This window comes from Malus sylvestris, chromosome 15 (assembly GCF_916048215.2).
Source record: "Malus sylvestris chromosome 15, drMalSylv7.2, whole genome shotgun sequence".
NCBI lineage: Eukaryota > Viridiplantae > Streptophyta > Magnoliopsida > Rosales > Rosaceae > Malus > Malus sylvestris.
Genome location: NC_062274.1, coordinates 42158499 through 42175486, shown reverse-complemented (window position 1 = coordinate 42175486; position 16988 = coordinate 42158499). Strand labels below are relative to the sequence as shown.

The window sequence follows — 16988 nt, the reverse complement described above, 5'->3', positions numbered from 1 at the left end:
TGCTGTTGGTGGCATTGAGGATCTCGGCGGTTCTTACAGAATAAAATATTCACAGGATATATTCTGGTACTGTATAACTTGTACTTGTCCAACTAGACTACACCTAGACTTTCTATGCTCTGATTAGGAGTATTTACTCTTATATCTCACTCCTAGCACTTTCTGCTTATTAGTGCACTTTAGTAGCTTTCGGTTTTTATTTATTCGTATATTTCTTATCCTTATTGCTTCCGCACTGTGCACATGGCAACGTCACCCTCACCGACCTTTCGTTGACTTAAAAGTACTTCGTTTGTCAAACTACAGCCAACGCAAGATTTCCCTCCATATTGTTGCCGCAATTGCCGTCGGGCGAAATTTTTGTTTCAAGGAAATTGTGGTATGCAAGCCTCGATTTTCAATTTTGTCTGTTTAAATATTAATTCGTTGAGTTCATATTCTGTTAAGTTATCTATTCGCATTTATTATTTATTAGCATATATAAATTGTCATTGATTGTTGACAATTATTGTTGATAATTATCCAAAAAATATTATTTCAACTTTGACGTACGGTTAACAAGAGTTAACTATACTAACATCCTTGTACGCAAATTAAAATGATAACTAGAAGTGCATGTAAAGTTTGTTGCACTCTCATAGTCAGAGAGAGTTGCCCTTAAAATTTACTGTGGAATCTTGTTGAGCTTGCAGTAACAATACTCGCCAAACTTCTTGGACTTGTACTTAGGTGGATTCTCGTCGTTCACAAGCTGTGAGAGAGGCCCTACTACGTGCTCCTGTGGAGGCTCCATGAAAACTGGCCACGAGAGTCTTGCTTTCTCTTTATTCACCGTCGTTCTATGCAGCACACTTTTGTACCTTCCATTGCTCATTATCTACCATCAAATTGTTTATCATTTTATAAGTTTCATTAACAAAAGAGGATGATGCTATCTACATACCCTTTTTAAATAATGTACATGCACTTGCGTGCAACCAAAATCTAATCTAGCATTAGGGTTCAATATAGAATTTAACATCTAATTTAAAAGATGATGACAATAATACAAATTTCTGGCGAGTACTCTCTTTTATACGTGGTATGTATTTTAAGAAAATTTCCTAAATGCTTTGGTGAAAGTTTTACTTATTTATTGATTTTTTTTTATTTTATCCTGAAATCCCTAAGGAGACTAAAGTCTGCTTTTTCTAAAAACTAAATGGTGCATGGGTAGCTCAAAAAGTAGCTTATACTGAATACATTGCATGTTATAAGCAGATGGGTTGCTTAAAAGTATGCATCATCTTTTATAGGATTAGTTATTGTAGACATTGAATGTTTGGCAACATAACAAGTAAGACTCTTCAATAAATATGAAATTGCTTAGAAGTATGATTAACGAATGTCGATGCATGACAAGAAGGATTAACAAATAATGTGCATGTATAAGTAAATGGGTTGCAAAGTATGCAGCTTCTTTTACAGGATTGATTATACACATAGAATGTTCGGAAACATAACACCTAACACTCTTGAGCGAGATGAAATTTCTTAAATAAATTTTTAATAGAGAGAGATGAGCTAGAGAAATGTATACCTCCATTTGATCACCAATGTGGATGACAAGGGCATTAGGGATGTACTTAACATCGTACCAATGGTCATCCCTGCATGCTTGGAGGCCTTGAACATCGTTGGGAACAAGAATGGTGAGTGCTGACATGTCAGTATGAGCCACAACCCCAAGAGCAAGGTCAGGGCGGGGACATGGGGGGTAATAATTTATTTTTAGAAGGTAAACCAAGTCATCCCCACCAGCAGCCTTCTTTAACTCGTGTCCTTCAATCCCCAACCCTAAAGATAGCATCTTGAACAACTTGTCCACCACCTTGTGGAGATGATTCACATACTCCTCACTGGCCTCCCTGCACCCATCAACATTAATTTGAACAACCATTTCTAATTCACATTAGTGCTCTTTTGTAAAACTATATTCTTATATATACAAAAAAAATTATTTTTTATTTTGAACAAACGATATTATCTACACTAAAATGAGGGATTTAGAAAAATGTCTTATAGAATATTAAAAATGAATTTTAGTCCCAAGACTCTTTTAATGCCAAGATACACATTTAATGTCTCCTTTTTATATATACAATTTTATGGTGTCCATGAATTAAATTTTATGAAAATTTTGCAAATTTTAATACTTGAAATTCAAATTTATTAGTTTTTATTTGTTGACATTTTCCATCACCAGTTTATGGTAAGTATCTTATATAAGGAAATATTTTGGTAGAGACTTTTTGGTACACTTACGTTTTTGCATATTTTCTTATGTGCCACTAATTCATTACAATATATTTAGGTACGAACATTTAAGTACACTAGTTTAGCATAACATGTTTAGGTACGGACATTTTGGTACTCTAGTTTAGTATAATATATTTATGTACGGACATTTTGGTACACTAGTTTAGTATAATATGTTTACGTACGGATTTTTTAGTACACTTATGTTTTTGCATATTTTCTTATGTGCCACTAATTAATTACAAAATATTTAGGTACTGACATTTCGGTACACTAGTTCAAGAAAATATATTATGATACGAACATTTTGGTACACTAACTAGAGGTAGTTAAACAAAATTAATGAATTAAAATATATATAATAATAAATTTAAAATTTAATGTGGAGACATTAAATAAGATATCTATAAATATTCAATTTGAATTATATACACATTAAAGGAATAAAATCAATATTTAATTTAACACTAGAATTTTATTAAATTTTAATCTTCTTCAAGGACTAAAGTTCAAAAATCCCTATTTTAAATTCATTTCTAGTGTATTGGATCTATATTCAAACTTATATTCAATTTAATATTTTTATGTTCTGTATCAAATTTATGGATCTGTATTCGAATTATATTCAACTTAATACTTTTATCTTCTGGCAAGTGATCTTTACCATAGTAGTGGAAAAGTATTGAGTCCTTACATAATGGTGTGGGTTCAAACTCAATCGATGGCTAATCAAATATCTAATTTAATAAAATTCTATCGTGTAACAAAAAAAATTATTTTTATCTTCTGTATCACATTTACCGGTGTTACCAAAATCACTTTTTGTAAATTTTGTCCATCCAAGTTATGGTGCTATAATGCTTAAATTTATGGGCTAAACGTTAACTAATGAGACTGGCTGCCCACACATATTTTAATGGCAGTTATGTGGGTGGGGGGAGGTTTTTATTTTTTAATTTTTTTGGTCCACATGATGTGAGAATTTTCTTTTTCCTAAGCCAATCAATTACGTGATTTACAAATGTGATCTGTATATGTATCTCTAAATCTTAAAATGTAATTTCTTACGCAAATTAAGTATTATGTTGTATTATTCTACATATTACACAGTAGAGAATGTAGATTGTAATCATAATATTGTGGTGTAAATAGATCATTGTGTTAATGAAAACTGTATAGCTCACACGATGATGGTCACGGGAAGGCTGAAACATCTCAGTAAGTCTTCCCAACGCAATAAGGATGGACTGTCGTGACCAATTCACCAACTAGTCCCCTTTTGAAAGAGATAAAAAAAAAAAAACGTATAGCATGTCACTTTATTTTTCTTTCTTTGTACTTACTCTTTTTTTTATATATAAAAATGAGGACAACTAGTGGAAAGTTACGGTTTTCCACCATTTCTGGGCCCAGAGAGACTATAGGTAATTTCATCCTACTCGTGACCATATTCAAGCGAACACACCAGCTTAGAGCTAGGAGAGGTTTGACAAAACCTAGCATGCCATATTACTGCTCAATATAAAGTGAGTCGACTAACCTGTAAGAAGGAGGATTTTTAGGCCAGAACTGGTAGTTAATGGCAGCAGGAGGCCAAACCCTATGAAATAAATGGTCCACCCACCCTTTCTTGCCTTCCAGTTCCTTCTGAAGCCGTGTTCCGTACCCTTCCACAGACTTGGAATCTGGAGGTTTAGCGTAAACCTCCTTTTCCTCTTGTGGAAGCTCAAAAAATATCCTCCCCACCTCTTGCAACTTTTTTATGGCCTCATTGGGAATGTCATGGTTCACAATCTGGTACATGCCCCAGTCACGGCTCGCCTCGACAATTTGGTTGAGGATCTTTTCATCGTCCTGGATGCTAAAATCAATGGTAGGGCACTCCAGGGTTGTCCCATGTACGGTTGTGATTCCTGGTTGCTCATTCTTTGACCTAATGAACTCCGCCGGGATTTCGTCCTTGGATATTGAAGCAATGTCTTGCACTCTCTCATGCGCATGCATTTCGTATGTCTTCTGGATATTTCGATGGATTGTCTGAGATAAACGAATTTGAAAGATGCTGTCAGGGTTTTTTTGCGGTGTTTACTCGGGTCACAAAGTCATAAGCTTGCCATGAAGCACGTATTTATATTTGTGTGGCAACAAACCTTCCAAACAGAATTTCAGAAAGGTGGTAATGCATGACTGAAAATGTGGGAGGGGGGTGGACGTGGCTCATTGCTTTTCACCAGCTTAATTAGATAGTTTAACTACCCCCTTTCGCACGTTCAAAACAAAAAATAAAAACAAAGCTATTTTTATAGCCCCTCTCTCTCCTAATATAACTCTCTTAAAAGGAAAGAAAATGAAATCTAGCTTAACGAACATTCCTAATATAACCATAAACTCGAAACTACCCTGGATGTTTTTTTTTTTTTTTTTCTGTTAACTTTCAATGGCTATGGATGTAGGCACTGCCATAAAACCAATTGATTATATAAGGAGTAATCCAATTACAAGCCCATGCCCAGTTCCTTCTTTTTCCAATGTGAGAATAATACCAAACAAGCCCCCTCACTATGACAAATTTTCAAGCATAGTACGTTGACAACACAAATTGGATGACATGGAGCACGTGTGGCCTTTGAGCATCAAACACGGGACAAACTGCTTTGATACCATGAAAAAAGTTAAGATTCCACTATAAAACCAATTGACAATATGGAGAGTAGTCTAACTACTTATAAACCTCTACAAAAAAACCCTTCTTTTTCTAATGTAAGATTAATACTCTCAACATTTTAGAACCAAAAATTTGGGGTGAACTTATAGAGCCAATTTAAGTTCAAAGTTGAGTTTAACAATAGCGGCCAAAACTTCATACTTATAACAACAAAAACCTAATCCATCACACGACTAACAACCCAAAAATTCATTTCCAAATCTCGTTAATGATCTAAAACAATAGTAACGAAATCTTACTTTCAAATTTTCAACAAATTCAAGCATGATAAGTCAGACATATATAGGGTTTTTCTATGAAGGTATTTCCCATATAACTTTATTTGAGAGATAATTTAATGTCGTTTGTTCTAAATTTTATTATTCACAAAATATGACACCACTAAGAAATCTAATTATAATAAAAATAAAATAAGCGAACATGTTGTTGATAATAATAAAAGAACAATTAAATGATTTTAGAACAGAATTATTATTTTTTCAGTGATAATATTTCCCTCTATTTGGATGACGATGAGGGAAGTAAGCTTGATATTCTGACAAAAGAAAAAAATGTCCCCAGTTTTCATGGGCAACAATGGTTTTATCTCTATTGGGAAATAAGTAGGCGGATTATAAAAACGTAGGAATGGAAAAGCAATCACTAGCCAGGGTTGGGGACCTGGGGTTGATCTTGAAGCTAGCTCTGGTCACAACTCAACCGGCGTACAAACTTTGATCTATGACAACTAGAACGAAAGCCTTTAAAGCTCTGCCAAATTATATATATTGTTAATAATCTAAGGCATGTCAAAACCATGCATTAAAATTAGGGTTAGAAAAAAATACCGAAAATCCCAAACTGTATCGAAATTATACCGAAATCGAATAAAAAATTCCAAAAATTTTGGTACTCAAACCAAACGGATCCCAAATTATTTGGTATGGGATTCAGTCTCACACTTTGAAATAATTCGCTAGTGTGGGCCGTTGGATTTTCATATAGATTTGGATCCTCTCCTGAGCCCAAGGAGATAATCCTTCTGATCAAGCAATGTGGACAATTCAACTGCTACCTATAATTAATATAACTTTAAAAGAAATTCTGTTTGTAACCGTTGAATAAAAATTCAACGGTCCATACTACTTGCTTAGGAGAATCCTCTTCTTAAGCTCAGGAGAATCCTCTCCTTGGGCTCAGGAGAGGATCAAGATCCTATATATATATATATATATATATATATATATATATATATATGTGCGTGTGTGTCGGTGTGTGTTGGAATGTGTAATGCCTATTATTATATTATTAAAATAACTAAATTATGGTGTGACGCTGACAAAAGTTGTATTACATGGGATTGATGGGTCACGGGTGCTTATTTTATAAAGAAAGAACTTAGTCACTCTTATGTTCGGTCTCATCAGTCATCTCTCTCTTTCTCAACTTTGTCACTCTCTTATTTTCATCAGTCATCTCTCTCTCTCTCTCTCTCTCTCTCTCTCTCTCTCCAACCCATAAAATAAACCAGCCAATCCTTTATCTCTCACTTATTTTGAAAACTTTAATAAAAAAGACTTGAGCTAATTTTTATTTAACCAAAGACCATCCTAAATTATTATATAAAAACAAAGATTGCAAATTATGCACGGGCTGACATAGAAAGCCCAACAGCTGAAAATATGACTTTCCATAATTACCCCCTCATGGAAACTAACCCACGCCGTTACAAACCTTAGAATATTTACAATTGTGCCAACACTCTCTTACCAACCCCCATTAATGTAAAACCGGCACTAAACCATAACTTCCATCTTCTACGTCCTATTTTGCAAACAGTTAAACTTCTTTCAAACGCCAAAAAAATCTATATACCTTGCTTTTCAAGGGTGTCTAGCATTATTTGCATATCATTTATGATACTGATGGCACAAATGTTTAGATCATGTAATTATCACTACATTAGCTAGAGCTACATGATTATGACCCTATAGACAGTGGCGAAGCCACGTGAGGGTGAGGAATGGCGGCCGCCACTCCCCTCATCGAAAAACAGGACTGGAGCTATGGGTCAGCCCCACCCTTTGTCGGAAAACTCATTGGTTCAGCTCCCCCTGCGGTCCGGTGTTCTCTGCACGTAGCATACTGCATTTTCTTTTCTTTTTTAAAACATTCAGGCCAAAACGACGTCGTTTTGGTCCTGATAAAAAAAATTAAAAAATACTTGAAATGGCATTGCGTGTCCATCTTTCACTCTCAATCCCTCTCAAACTCTTAATGTTGCCGTGTCCCTCCCCCTTTTGTTTTTTCAATCTTTCTGCCAAAGAGCACAGCAAAGTTGCCCCCCAAAAGTACCAGCAACAACAGAAGAGATCTTTTTTAATTGGAATTGAAATTTCAACCTTAAGAGATGATGATTTTGGAAACTTGCTTGATGATGTACAAAAGTTTTGTAAAGAGCATGATATTGTCGTTCCTAACATGGAGGATTTGCATTTCGTACCTGGAAAATCAAGGCATAAAACTCCAAGACTCACAAACTTCTATTACTATCGTGTGGACCTCTATTTTTAAGTCCTTGATACACAATTAAAGGAATTATATGATCGCTTCAATGAGGTAAACACCGAGTTGTTTCTTTGTATGACATGTTTGATTCTGGTGAATAATTTTGCATCTTTTGACAAAGCAAAAATTGTTCGTCTAGCCCAACTTTATTCTCAAGATTTTGATCGTATGGACCTCATAAATCTTCCAATTCAACTTGATAATTATATTCACGATATGAAGATGCATAGTGAGTTTTCATCATTGAGAGGAATTGGTAATCTTGCAAAGGAGTTGGTGAAGACCGGGAGATGTGCAAGCTATATGTTAGTGTATAAGCTTCTTACATTGGCTTTGGTATTACTGATTACAACTGCTTTGGTGGAGAGGGCTTTTCTGCTATGAAGATTGTGAAAACACCATTGCGTAACAAAATGGAAGATCAATAGTTGAGTGATAGCATACTTGTTTACATTGAGAGTGATGTATTTGCTTTTATTGATAATGAGCCTATTATGCCACGTTTTCATGATATGAAATATCGTCGACAACAATTGTAATTTGTTTATATTGATAAATTATGGAAGACATTACTATATAAAAGGATTTGGTTGTTGCTATTTTTTTTAACCTTACAATCTTTTAACTTCACCCCTCCCCCTATCAATTCTTGGCTTCACCACTGCCTATAGAGTTTGCCCTAATTGTGCTTAAAATCTCTTTTGAGTGGATTACAAAGAGAGAGAGAGAGAGAGAGAGAGAGAGAGAGAGAGAGAGAGAGTGTGTATTTTTCCTTACCATCTTCAAGTAGTGATAGCGCTCACTACCGTACTTATTACTATTGGATAAATTAAAATTTTAAGATAAATATCAATCCAATACACAGATTTCGAAATTTAAACTTATTTAACAATAATAAATAGAATAATAAGTATCACCGTTACTTATAAGTGGTGAAAAAAAATATATCAAAAAGAAAGGAACCATATTTAAGTCGAGAAGTGGGATTGCTAAAAATAAAGATGGCTATTTAATTATGGTGGTTTTTAATGGGACACCACATCGGTCAGATCACTTGCTGCCACTTTACCCACCAAATTGCCCATTCGTTTCTATCCTAATCCAATGACTCTTGTCACTTCATTAGATACACATAATCTTTCTTTAAGACTAATTAACTCTGTGGATTGTACTATGGCTCCACATATGGACCCAAGCATGACGCAAAATTCTAAAGCAGGATGGAAACTGATAAGCTCATATTTATATATATTCTACATTAAATTCATTTGTCTTTTCTTAGTTAGTTCCTTATATTTTTGAACTATTTACTTTGTTTTTGTGTTTTGTAGGATTTGTCAAGCAAATAAAAGAAAAATAGCACAAGTGAGATTTTAAGTAACAAATTCGTCAAAACTGCCTGTACAGGTCAGCTGACTTTGGAAGCAAGTTGCGAACAGCTCAGAATGAATTAGAGAATGAGCCTTATATGCTTGGAAAGCTACGGATGTCTATTTTCTGGAGCATTTCGCGGATTGTTAATATCGTTTTTCTAGAAGAAGTTATGGCCGTTTTAACACTGAAAGGCTTCCAAGACGCTGAGCAGTTTGTAACTGCATTGAAGGCAATAAATCCAATAAAACTAGCAGCCAAAACTGATGCAGCCAAGAACAAGTCAGCTGACACCTCTTCAAATATCAGATAAAATGGAATTAAAGATGAGGATTAAGTGGAAGTAATTGGCATAAAGGTTGCCCAAAAAGTTACAATTGTTTTACCATTTCCTCTCACTTATTGTCATCACTAAATGACTGTTAGTGGGGTGAGTTATGGAGCAGAAATGGGGCAGCAAGCATGGGCATAAAGGTTGCAGGTTGCAGCATCAAAAGAGAGTTCTTTAGAGGAAAAAAAAATTAAAAAAAAGGGAGGAAAGGAAGGAAAAAAGGCAAGGCTGCTGGTTGAGAAAGGAAGGAAAGGAAGGAGAAAATCTTGGCATTCTCTTCTCTCGGTTTTATCTTCTCAAACTCATGTCTTTCTTTTGGTTTATTTTGAGAACTATGTGTAACTAATTTTTTAGAAGTTAGGGGCTGTTTTGAAGCCCCGAATATGATTGCAATTTTGTTATGACATTTCGTTGAATTACTTTTATGAATGGATGAAACTTGGTTCACTACTTGTCTCATTGATGAATTCTTTATTTGTTTTCTATGGATGCATACGTAGTAAGCATATCTAGGATTCTAATGCTATGAATATGTGTGTGCCTACCCTTGTCGAATGAGGACCTACATATGTTCTAAAGTAGTACTTGTTAATTGTGATTAACATGTGAACCAATTTCTAGGATAAGTAAGACAACGCCAGTACTTACGATGCCTTGTGATACTCAAACTCTTTTCGTTCTTAATGATTTCTACTTGTTAAATCTATGAACACGCCATTCTAGATTGCATGCTATGGACTAAGTTAAGTTGAAAACGTCATTCTCTTAACATACTACGTAAGAAAGAGTAATAGGTTGAGTTCTAACATTGAGCCAACTTGAGCATCTTCATCCGGAAATAAAAGAAATTTGAATGAAACATAATATGTTTGCATGATTATTTGGTGGTGGATAGCAATACCCCTAACTCGTTTTTCTTAATTTGTGAACTACTTAAAATTTGTTTATATCCTGTTTTTGTTCGATTTAATTTAAATAGAAAAGCAACTCCAAAAATCCCAAAAATTTGTGTGAGTGTAGCTTTGTGTGTCTAGTATCTGCATATAAAATTTAGTAGACTTTAGATAAGTATAAGTCGGTCTAATAATTATTTTTCGGTAGCTGGTCAGTAGGGACAGCAACCCAGTTTTTGTGACATTTTAGGTAGTTAGATAAAACAATCTTCTGCGGGAAAGACCCTTATTTTCATATGCTACAATTGACAAATCTTAGTGTTAATAAGGAAAATCAATAGGACATTTGTGTGCTACTTTGTGGTGTGCTTTTAATCCTATCAAATTTTTGGCGCCGTGTCGCCGGGGATTGTTATTTCTAATTACTTATTTTTCTGTTGTTTTCTTTTCTTGTCTCATTAGTGTTTTTGTTTTTGTTTTTATTTCAGGTACTTTTCGTAGTATATACATACTCGAAGGTCCAAGAGCATTGATTTAGCTTCGTACGATCCTGAGCTTGAACGAACACTTCGAAAGCTTCAGAGAAAAATCAAGCCGAAGCGTGCATCGGTGTCCTTACCACCATCTTCTCCACTACATTTGAGTTCTGAAGAGGAGGAAGAACCACAAGAAGGCATGGCTAATAACCGTACTTTGAGGGAGTTGGCAACGCCGAATACGGATCAACAACCATTGTGCATCACCTATCCAAATGCAGACGGAGGATTTGAGCTAAAGTCCGACATGATTCACTACTTGCCTAAGTTCCATGGCTTCTCAACAGAGGATGCCAACAAGCATCTCATGGAGTTTCACGTGGTATGCTCGGGAATAAGACCAGCAAATGTGGATGAGGAACAAGTCAAGTTGAGGGCATTCCCATTTACATTAGAAGTCAAGGCAAAGGAGTGGCTTTACAATTTACCTCCGGGATCAATGAACACATGGAACCAGGTGAAGCAAGCATTTTTGGAGCAATATTTTCTGGCCATAAAAGCTGCAAGCATAAGGAAGGACATATGTGCAATCCGACAACAACATGGAGAACCCTTTGGAGATTACTATGAGCGATTCACACATTTGGCTGCATCTTGTTCTAATCATCAAATTTCAGAGCATCTTTTAATACAATATTTTTATAAAGGATTGTGTGGTACTGATCGTGTAATGCTTGATGCAGCAAGTGGAGGAGCATTCATGGACAAGACACCAACTAATGCTAAGGCATTGCTAAAGAACATTGCTGGCAACACACGACAATTTGGAGGGAGAGATGAGCTACCTCTTAAGAAAGTTAACGAGGTAAGTGCTAACTCTAGTATTGAATTACAATTAGCTAACTTGACTAATCTTGTGCAACATGTTATGGTGGCTCCAAAACAGGTGTGCGGTGTATGTTCAATGATGGGACATGCCACGGACATGTGCCCTTCGTTGATAGATCAAGGTGGTCTTAAGCAAGCTAATGCGTTAGGAGGATTTCAAGGGCAACAAAGGCAAAAGTATGATCCATATTCCAACAACTATAACGCAGGATGGCGTGATCATCCACACTTAAAGTGGAACAATCAAGACAATGGACAACAATCTGTTCCCAACAACTATAACCGTCCACTTGGCTTCTTTCAAGCAAGACCGCAAGCACCATTTCAGTCTCAACAACAACAAGCTCTAAGTAAGTCTCTTGAGGATTTAATTGCTTCTCTAGCTAACTCTACTCAATCTCATCAACAGAAAATAGACAAAGCAATTGAAAACCTTGAGCGCCAAATGAGTCAGTTAGCAAGTTTGATGGGGCAACAACACCAACCAGGAAGGTTGCCTAGCCAAACCGTGATGAATCCAAATGCGGAGCAGATGAATGTTGTGACTTTAAGGAGTGGAAAAGAAGTTTTTAAGCAGTCGAGGATGCAAAAGAGGACTAGAAAAGACACAATTGAACAAGGGGAGCTACAAACCAAGAATCTTGAGCAAGATGAGGCTTCAACAGAAACTGAAAAGTCTCCTAAAGATACAGAATTGAACAAAAAAGATTTTGATAAGGTAAGTAAAGAAGTTCAAAATTCATTTAACTCATGTGTCCCTGTTCCTTTTCCTCGTAGGTTTATGAAGTCTAAGAAAGAGCAAACTGATAAGGAAATCTTGGATACTTTCCAGAAAGTCCAAGTGAACTTACCTCTTTTAGATGCCATAAAATAAGTTATTGGCAGCCTCTTTACAATTTCATATTTTTATTTTATAACAATCAAAAGATGTGTTTCCCCTCTTGATAACTGGGCTCATCTTTAACTTCAAGATCAACCAAGTTTGCTTCCATATTGTAGACCTCCTTGCGAATGATGGTGTCATTCTTGTAGTTGGAATTGTTGGCGTATCGGATCTACGCCGTCGGGTCGAAACTCAAATTCTAGGAACTCGTGGCCGAACTTGCCCTTGTGGCTGACATAGTACCTCAGGTAGAACTCGTTGGTCTCTTCCCTTCCGGCTATCTCCGTCTCTCTCGCTTGATTTTTTCTCTCTTCCTTCATCCTCAAAGGCTCCTAATATGGTGATTCGAAAAAATGGTGGATTTGAATGGAATGGAAAATGAAAACAAAGATGTGGAGAGATCAAGAGAGAGGTAGAGAGATCAATCCGATTACAAAAGTGGAGGAATTGTTTATGTGCAAAGGAGAGATCAAGATTAGGCAGAGAGATTGAGACGGGAGATCGAGAAATAGGAATTACGTGGAAAGACTAAGAAACGGAAAGAGGAACAAACGGGAAAGGATTTGCTGTTAGGGGTAAAACTAGAAACTCATTCCTTAGGCTAATCTTATTGTGCTGGTTTGATGTTGGGCTTCGTCCTAACCATTAAATAAACTTATTACCTGATTTTTTGTTAAGATTCAAAGTTTTGAAGTCATTTTCATTAGTTTTCCTTATTTTATATCACATTTCTATATCACCTTAGGTGGCATATGATGTGGACAACCACATCATTTGAAAATTTTGCATAACCCAATGAAAGGAAGGAGAAAGACTCCTTGTATACCACAATCATCATTTAATTAACTAATTTTTCTTAATTATTAGTTTATGAAATAATGAACTAAATTTAAAAATATGATTAATTCAAATGATGTGGTTGTCCACATCAAACGACCTAAGGTGGTATGAAAATATAGTACAAAAACATGGTATGAAAAGCATTACTATATTTTCTATCTCATCTCTCTCGTATTCTCTTTCTCTCCCTCTACAACCCAAAAACCACCCCTACTCACTCCAAAAGCGAAACCACCCTTCCTTCCACTGAATCCAAAACCGAGTCGACACATCCCTACTCACTTTCTCTACCATAAATCTTCACTGATTCACTATGACTATGTCTTTGATTTCAATTTGGATTTTTAATGCAGGTTCAGATGATTTCAATTTCAATTTAGATGATTTGTATTCTGATGCAGGTTTGGTTTCGGGAAATTATGAAATATGGAAAAAAATTGGGGAATCCTGAAATTTTGGTTTGAGATCAGTCATGAGATTTTCGTCCGAAAATTTTCAGTTCGGGATTTGATATGTCATTTTTGGTTCGGTATCCCATACCGAACCATCCCTAATCAAAATAGAAAAATAAATCCACAGTTGCTAAACTTGAATCGAACAAAAATATTGGATGTATTGCTTGAAAAGATAAGATGGTTTACATTTTTCTTTAGAAAACAAAACTAAAATCAATAAATAGAAGATAGAATGGTAGCAATTAGTACCTTTTCCAAAAGAGGACTGGTGAAAGACACGAGATTTAAGTATCAATGTTGAGAAGCCTTTTGCTGGCTATTCACAAGTTTTTCCTTGAATGAATCACGCACGAATTGATGTAATTGACAGAGGGACCAGGATATGCACCGAAATCAAATTAAAGAGATTGAAAAATGTTTAACGATTTCTTAATACACGTTTAAAAACTGATATGGCTTCTTAGTTAATTATGTCTCAACGTTATCAGTTAGTACTTACGTATTATTGTTTTAAAAGCTGAAATGGCTACTTAATTAAGAAGGTTAAAAAATTTAATACAATGTTGCTAGCATTAATCTAAAGCGATTTATGTCTTTTGTTAAATTAGCTAGTAATAATTTTTTTCATGCATGTATTATACGTGCTATATATCGTTTTTGTCAAATTATGGTTATCTATTTCTTTTTAAAAAAGCAAAATATTCTACTTGGACGTGCAACTAGGTCACGTTTACCAACGGTTTCAAAAATGGAATTGATATTATTATTGAATGAAATCAACTAGGTACGTATCTTGGTAATGTTGGATTTGTGACCAAGTGGACAACAAGCCAAAATACATTTCGGCTAATAAAATAGAATAAGGAAAAGGGGGACATCATTATGATGTCTAGCCCCTGATTTGTGGCTTTTACAAAGGCAAAGAATATGTGGCAATTATGGTTTTGTTCCTTTTGTTTATTATATGTTTTTGGTTATGCCTTTGGTGAAGAGGGGGAGCGGCAGATGAGAGAAACCAGGGAGAGCATTCGGCTCTCCCATTTGAATATGAGATGCTCCTTCCCACCATTTGTAATAATCCCATTTTGTTAGAAATCACTCAATCAAAGATGTTGCTGCTACATGTTGTGTAGCTTTTGGGAGAGAATGATTTTGATATGTGTTTCTTCTTCTCCATTTGTTTCTTTGTGAGAGTGAGAGCTATTGGGTGTATGTGGGATATTGGTTTTGAGAGTTAAAACTCTATTTGTAATCTCCATTTTGATATTAGTGGAATTTCCTCGCCGTCTCGGAACTGGACGTAGGCTTACGCCGAACCAGTATAAATCCTTGTGTCATTTGGATTATTTGTCTTATCATATTTTACCGTTGTTGCTTATTGGTTTCATATTTGACGCTTCCGCACAACAGGTAATACCTCTCTAATAACATTGGGTTTCCTCAAACCAAACAAGTGAGTCACCACTACATAAAGTCGACTTGACAAGGCGATGAGAAAATGTGAAATGATAATTAAATTGTTCCGGTATGTTATGGGATAAAATCATAAACACCAACTTCCATTTGAAAATGATACTTTATTGAAATTGAAACTGCACTACTAGAAAACAGGCTAGACCACACCGTTCTCATTGGTGTCCATTGATTTCATGGAAAACTAACCAAACCCCCTCCCCCCCCCCCCCCCCCCAAAAAAAAAAACCCTTTCATTTTAACCATAAGGACAAAACATTTCAATAATACCCAAAATGGGCATGTAAAAGAAGACAAGGGAAAGAGCATTTTAAAGGAGAAAGCATTTCAAGGATATCACATGCAAAAAATTGTGCACTAAGAGACAAATCATGCAGCAAATTCACATGCAAAAGAAAATGTGGCAAACATTGCAACAACCAAGACAACATGGATTTACATGCAAAAGAAAATGTGGCAAACATTGCAGCAACCAAGACAACATAAATTCACGTGACATGACAAACAGCTTTCAAAAACAGTGTGTTGTCACTATCCAAAAAGTTGTAAATATTGGAACATTATTCTATTTTAGGATTTGTATATAAGGGAGTTTTTCCTCCCATACAGACCACAACGATCTCAACCACTCAACACCTGAACACCCTACTCTCATACTCACACCATCTTCATACTCTCAAGCATTCGTAGTCTTCATAGCATCCTTATAAACACTTCATAGTAAACATTTTCTTGTAAACAACTATCTTTGTAAACATTCCATATATCAATAAAAGTTCAAGTGTACATAATCAAGCAATCTCCAAGTCTTAAGTAAGCTTTTTTTTCTTTCTTTAGTGTGCTTGTTTAATTAGACTTCTAGTCCAAAACAAGGAAACAATATTGTAGTTATATTATTAACCTACTAAACTGACGATCATACTTTAGCACTCTGTTATAGTTGAATGTTTGTCATACAAATAACTGGACATCAACCAGGGTACCTCTGAGTTCTTCGTACCTCTGAGTTCAGCCGTTAAGGCTTTATACTTGTACTGTGAGTGGCCGTCATGCTGAAATATGTCGAGTTCCATGTGCAAGGTTTTATGTCTAGTTATTATAATAGCCATCCAACTATTTAACCGAGCCTACGTTGCGAATTTGGTATTAAAGCCAAGTTTAGCATTTTAATAGTATAATTATAATAGTAAAGTACCTTGAGGATGGAAGTCATTGATACAACTGATATCACACTTGTTTATTTTGTATGAATAATAGATATTATTGTCCTTATAGACCCTGTCAACCACAATTACCAGGTATTTATTATCCCAGACATCCAACTATAAATAGCATAAAGAGAAGATTAGCATATATATTCAAAAGAATTATCAGTACTTTGAAGAAGCAAAAATTTTATCTTGGTTATCTTGAACATCCTTCATTTATTCGTAGTTATAATAACACAGAAGTGCAACATAAAGTTTTAAAAGCAAAAGGAGCAACATATCAAGTTTTAGGGACCTTGAGAGAAGAAAGAGAGTTTCTAAGAAACTAGTTAGCCGTAACTCTAGAGAAAGGTGGACTGTATTTTATAATAGATTATCTTAATTTAGAAATTAGTGACCTCAAAAAAAAAAAAAAAACTTTAGACCAAAATAGTTTAGTTTGTTATTTTCCATCAAGAAAGCATAATCATATTTTGTATGGTGAAGAAAATCTACAAGCCAATAGTATTGTAGATCTTATTATTAGTCAAGCAGAAAATATAAAATTAGAAAATAATAAGTATAATTATTTGTTAAACCAGTTGTTAGAGCATTTTCAGA

The 16988-nt window shown here is 35.1% G+C and overlaps 2 protein-coding genes across 2 annotated transcripts; one reads left to right on the top strand and one right to left on the bottom strand.

The window, feature by feature from the left end:
• Nucleotides 1-505: 505 nt before the first annotated feature.
• On the bottom strand, nucleotides 506-4415 carry LOC126601692 (flavonol synthase/flavanone 3-hydroxylase-like). Its single transcript, XM_050268433.1, has 3 exons — nucleotides 3839-4415; nucleotides 1580-1907; nucleotides 506-877 (listed from the first exon to the last, which is right to left on the bottom strand). The coding sequence occupies exons 1-3, from the start codon at nucleotides 4300-4302 to the stop codon at nucleotides 665-667; spliced, it is 1005 nt and encodes a 334-aa protein (XP_050124390.1). The 5' UTR covers nucleotides 4303-4415; the 3' UTR covers nucleotides 506-664.
• A 2610-nt stretch (nucleotides 4416-7025) lies between these two features.
• LOC126602986 (uncharacterized) lies at nucleotides 7026-12615 on the top strand. The gene is made up of 3 exons (XM_050269772.1): nucleotides 7026-7121; nucleotides 10667-12247; nucleotides 12562-12615. The coding sequence occupies exons 1-3, from the start codon at nucleotides 7026-7028 to the stop codon at nucleotides 12613-12615; spliced, it is 1731 nt and encodes a 576-aa protein (XP_050125729.1).
• Nucleotides 12616-16988: the final 4373 nt, after the last annotated feature.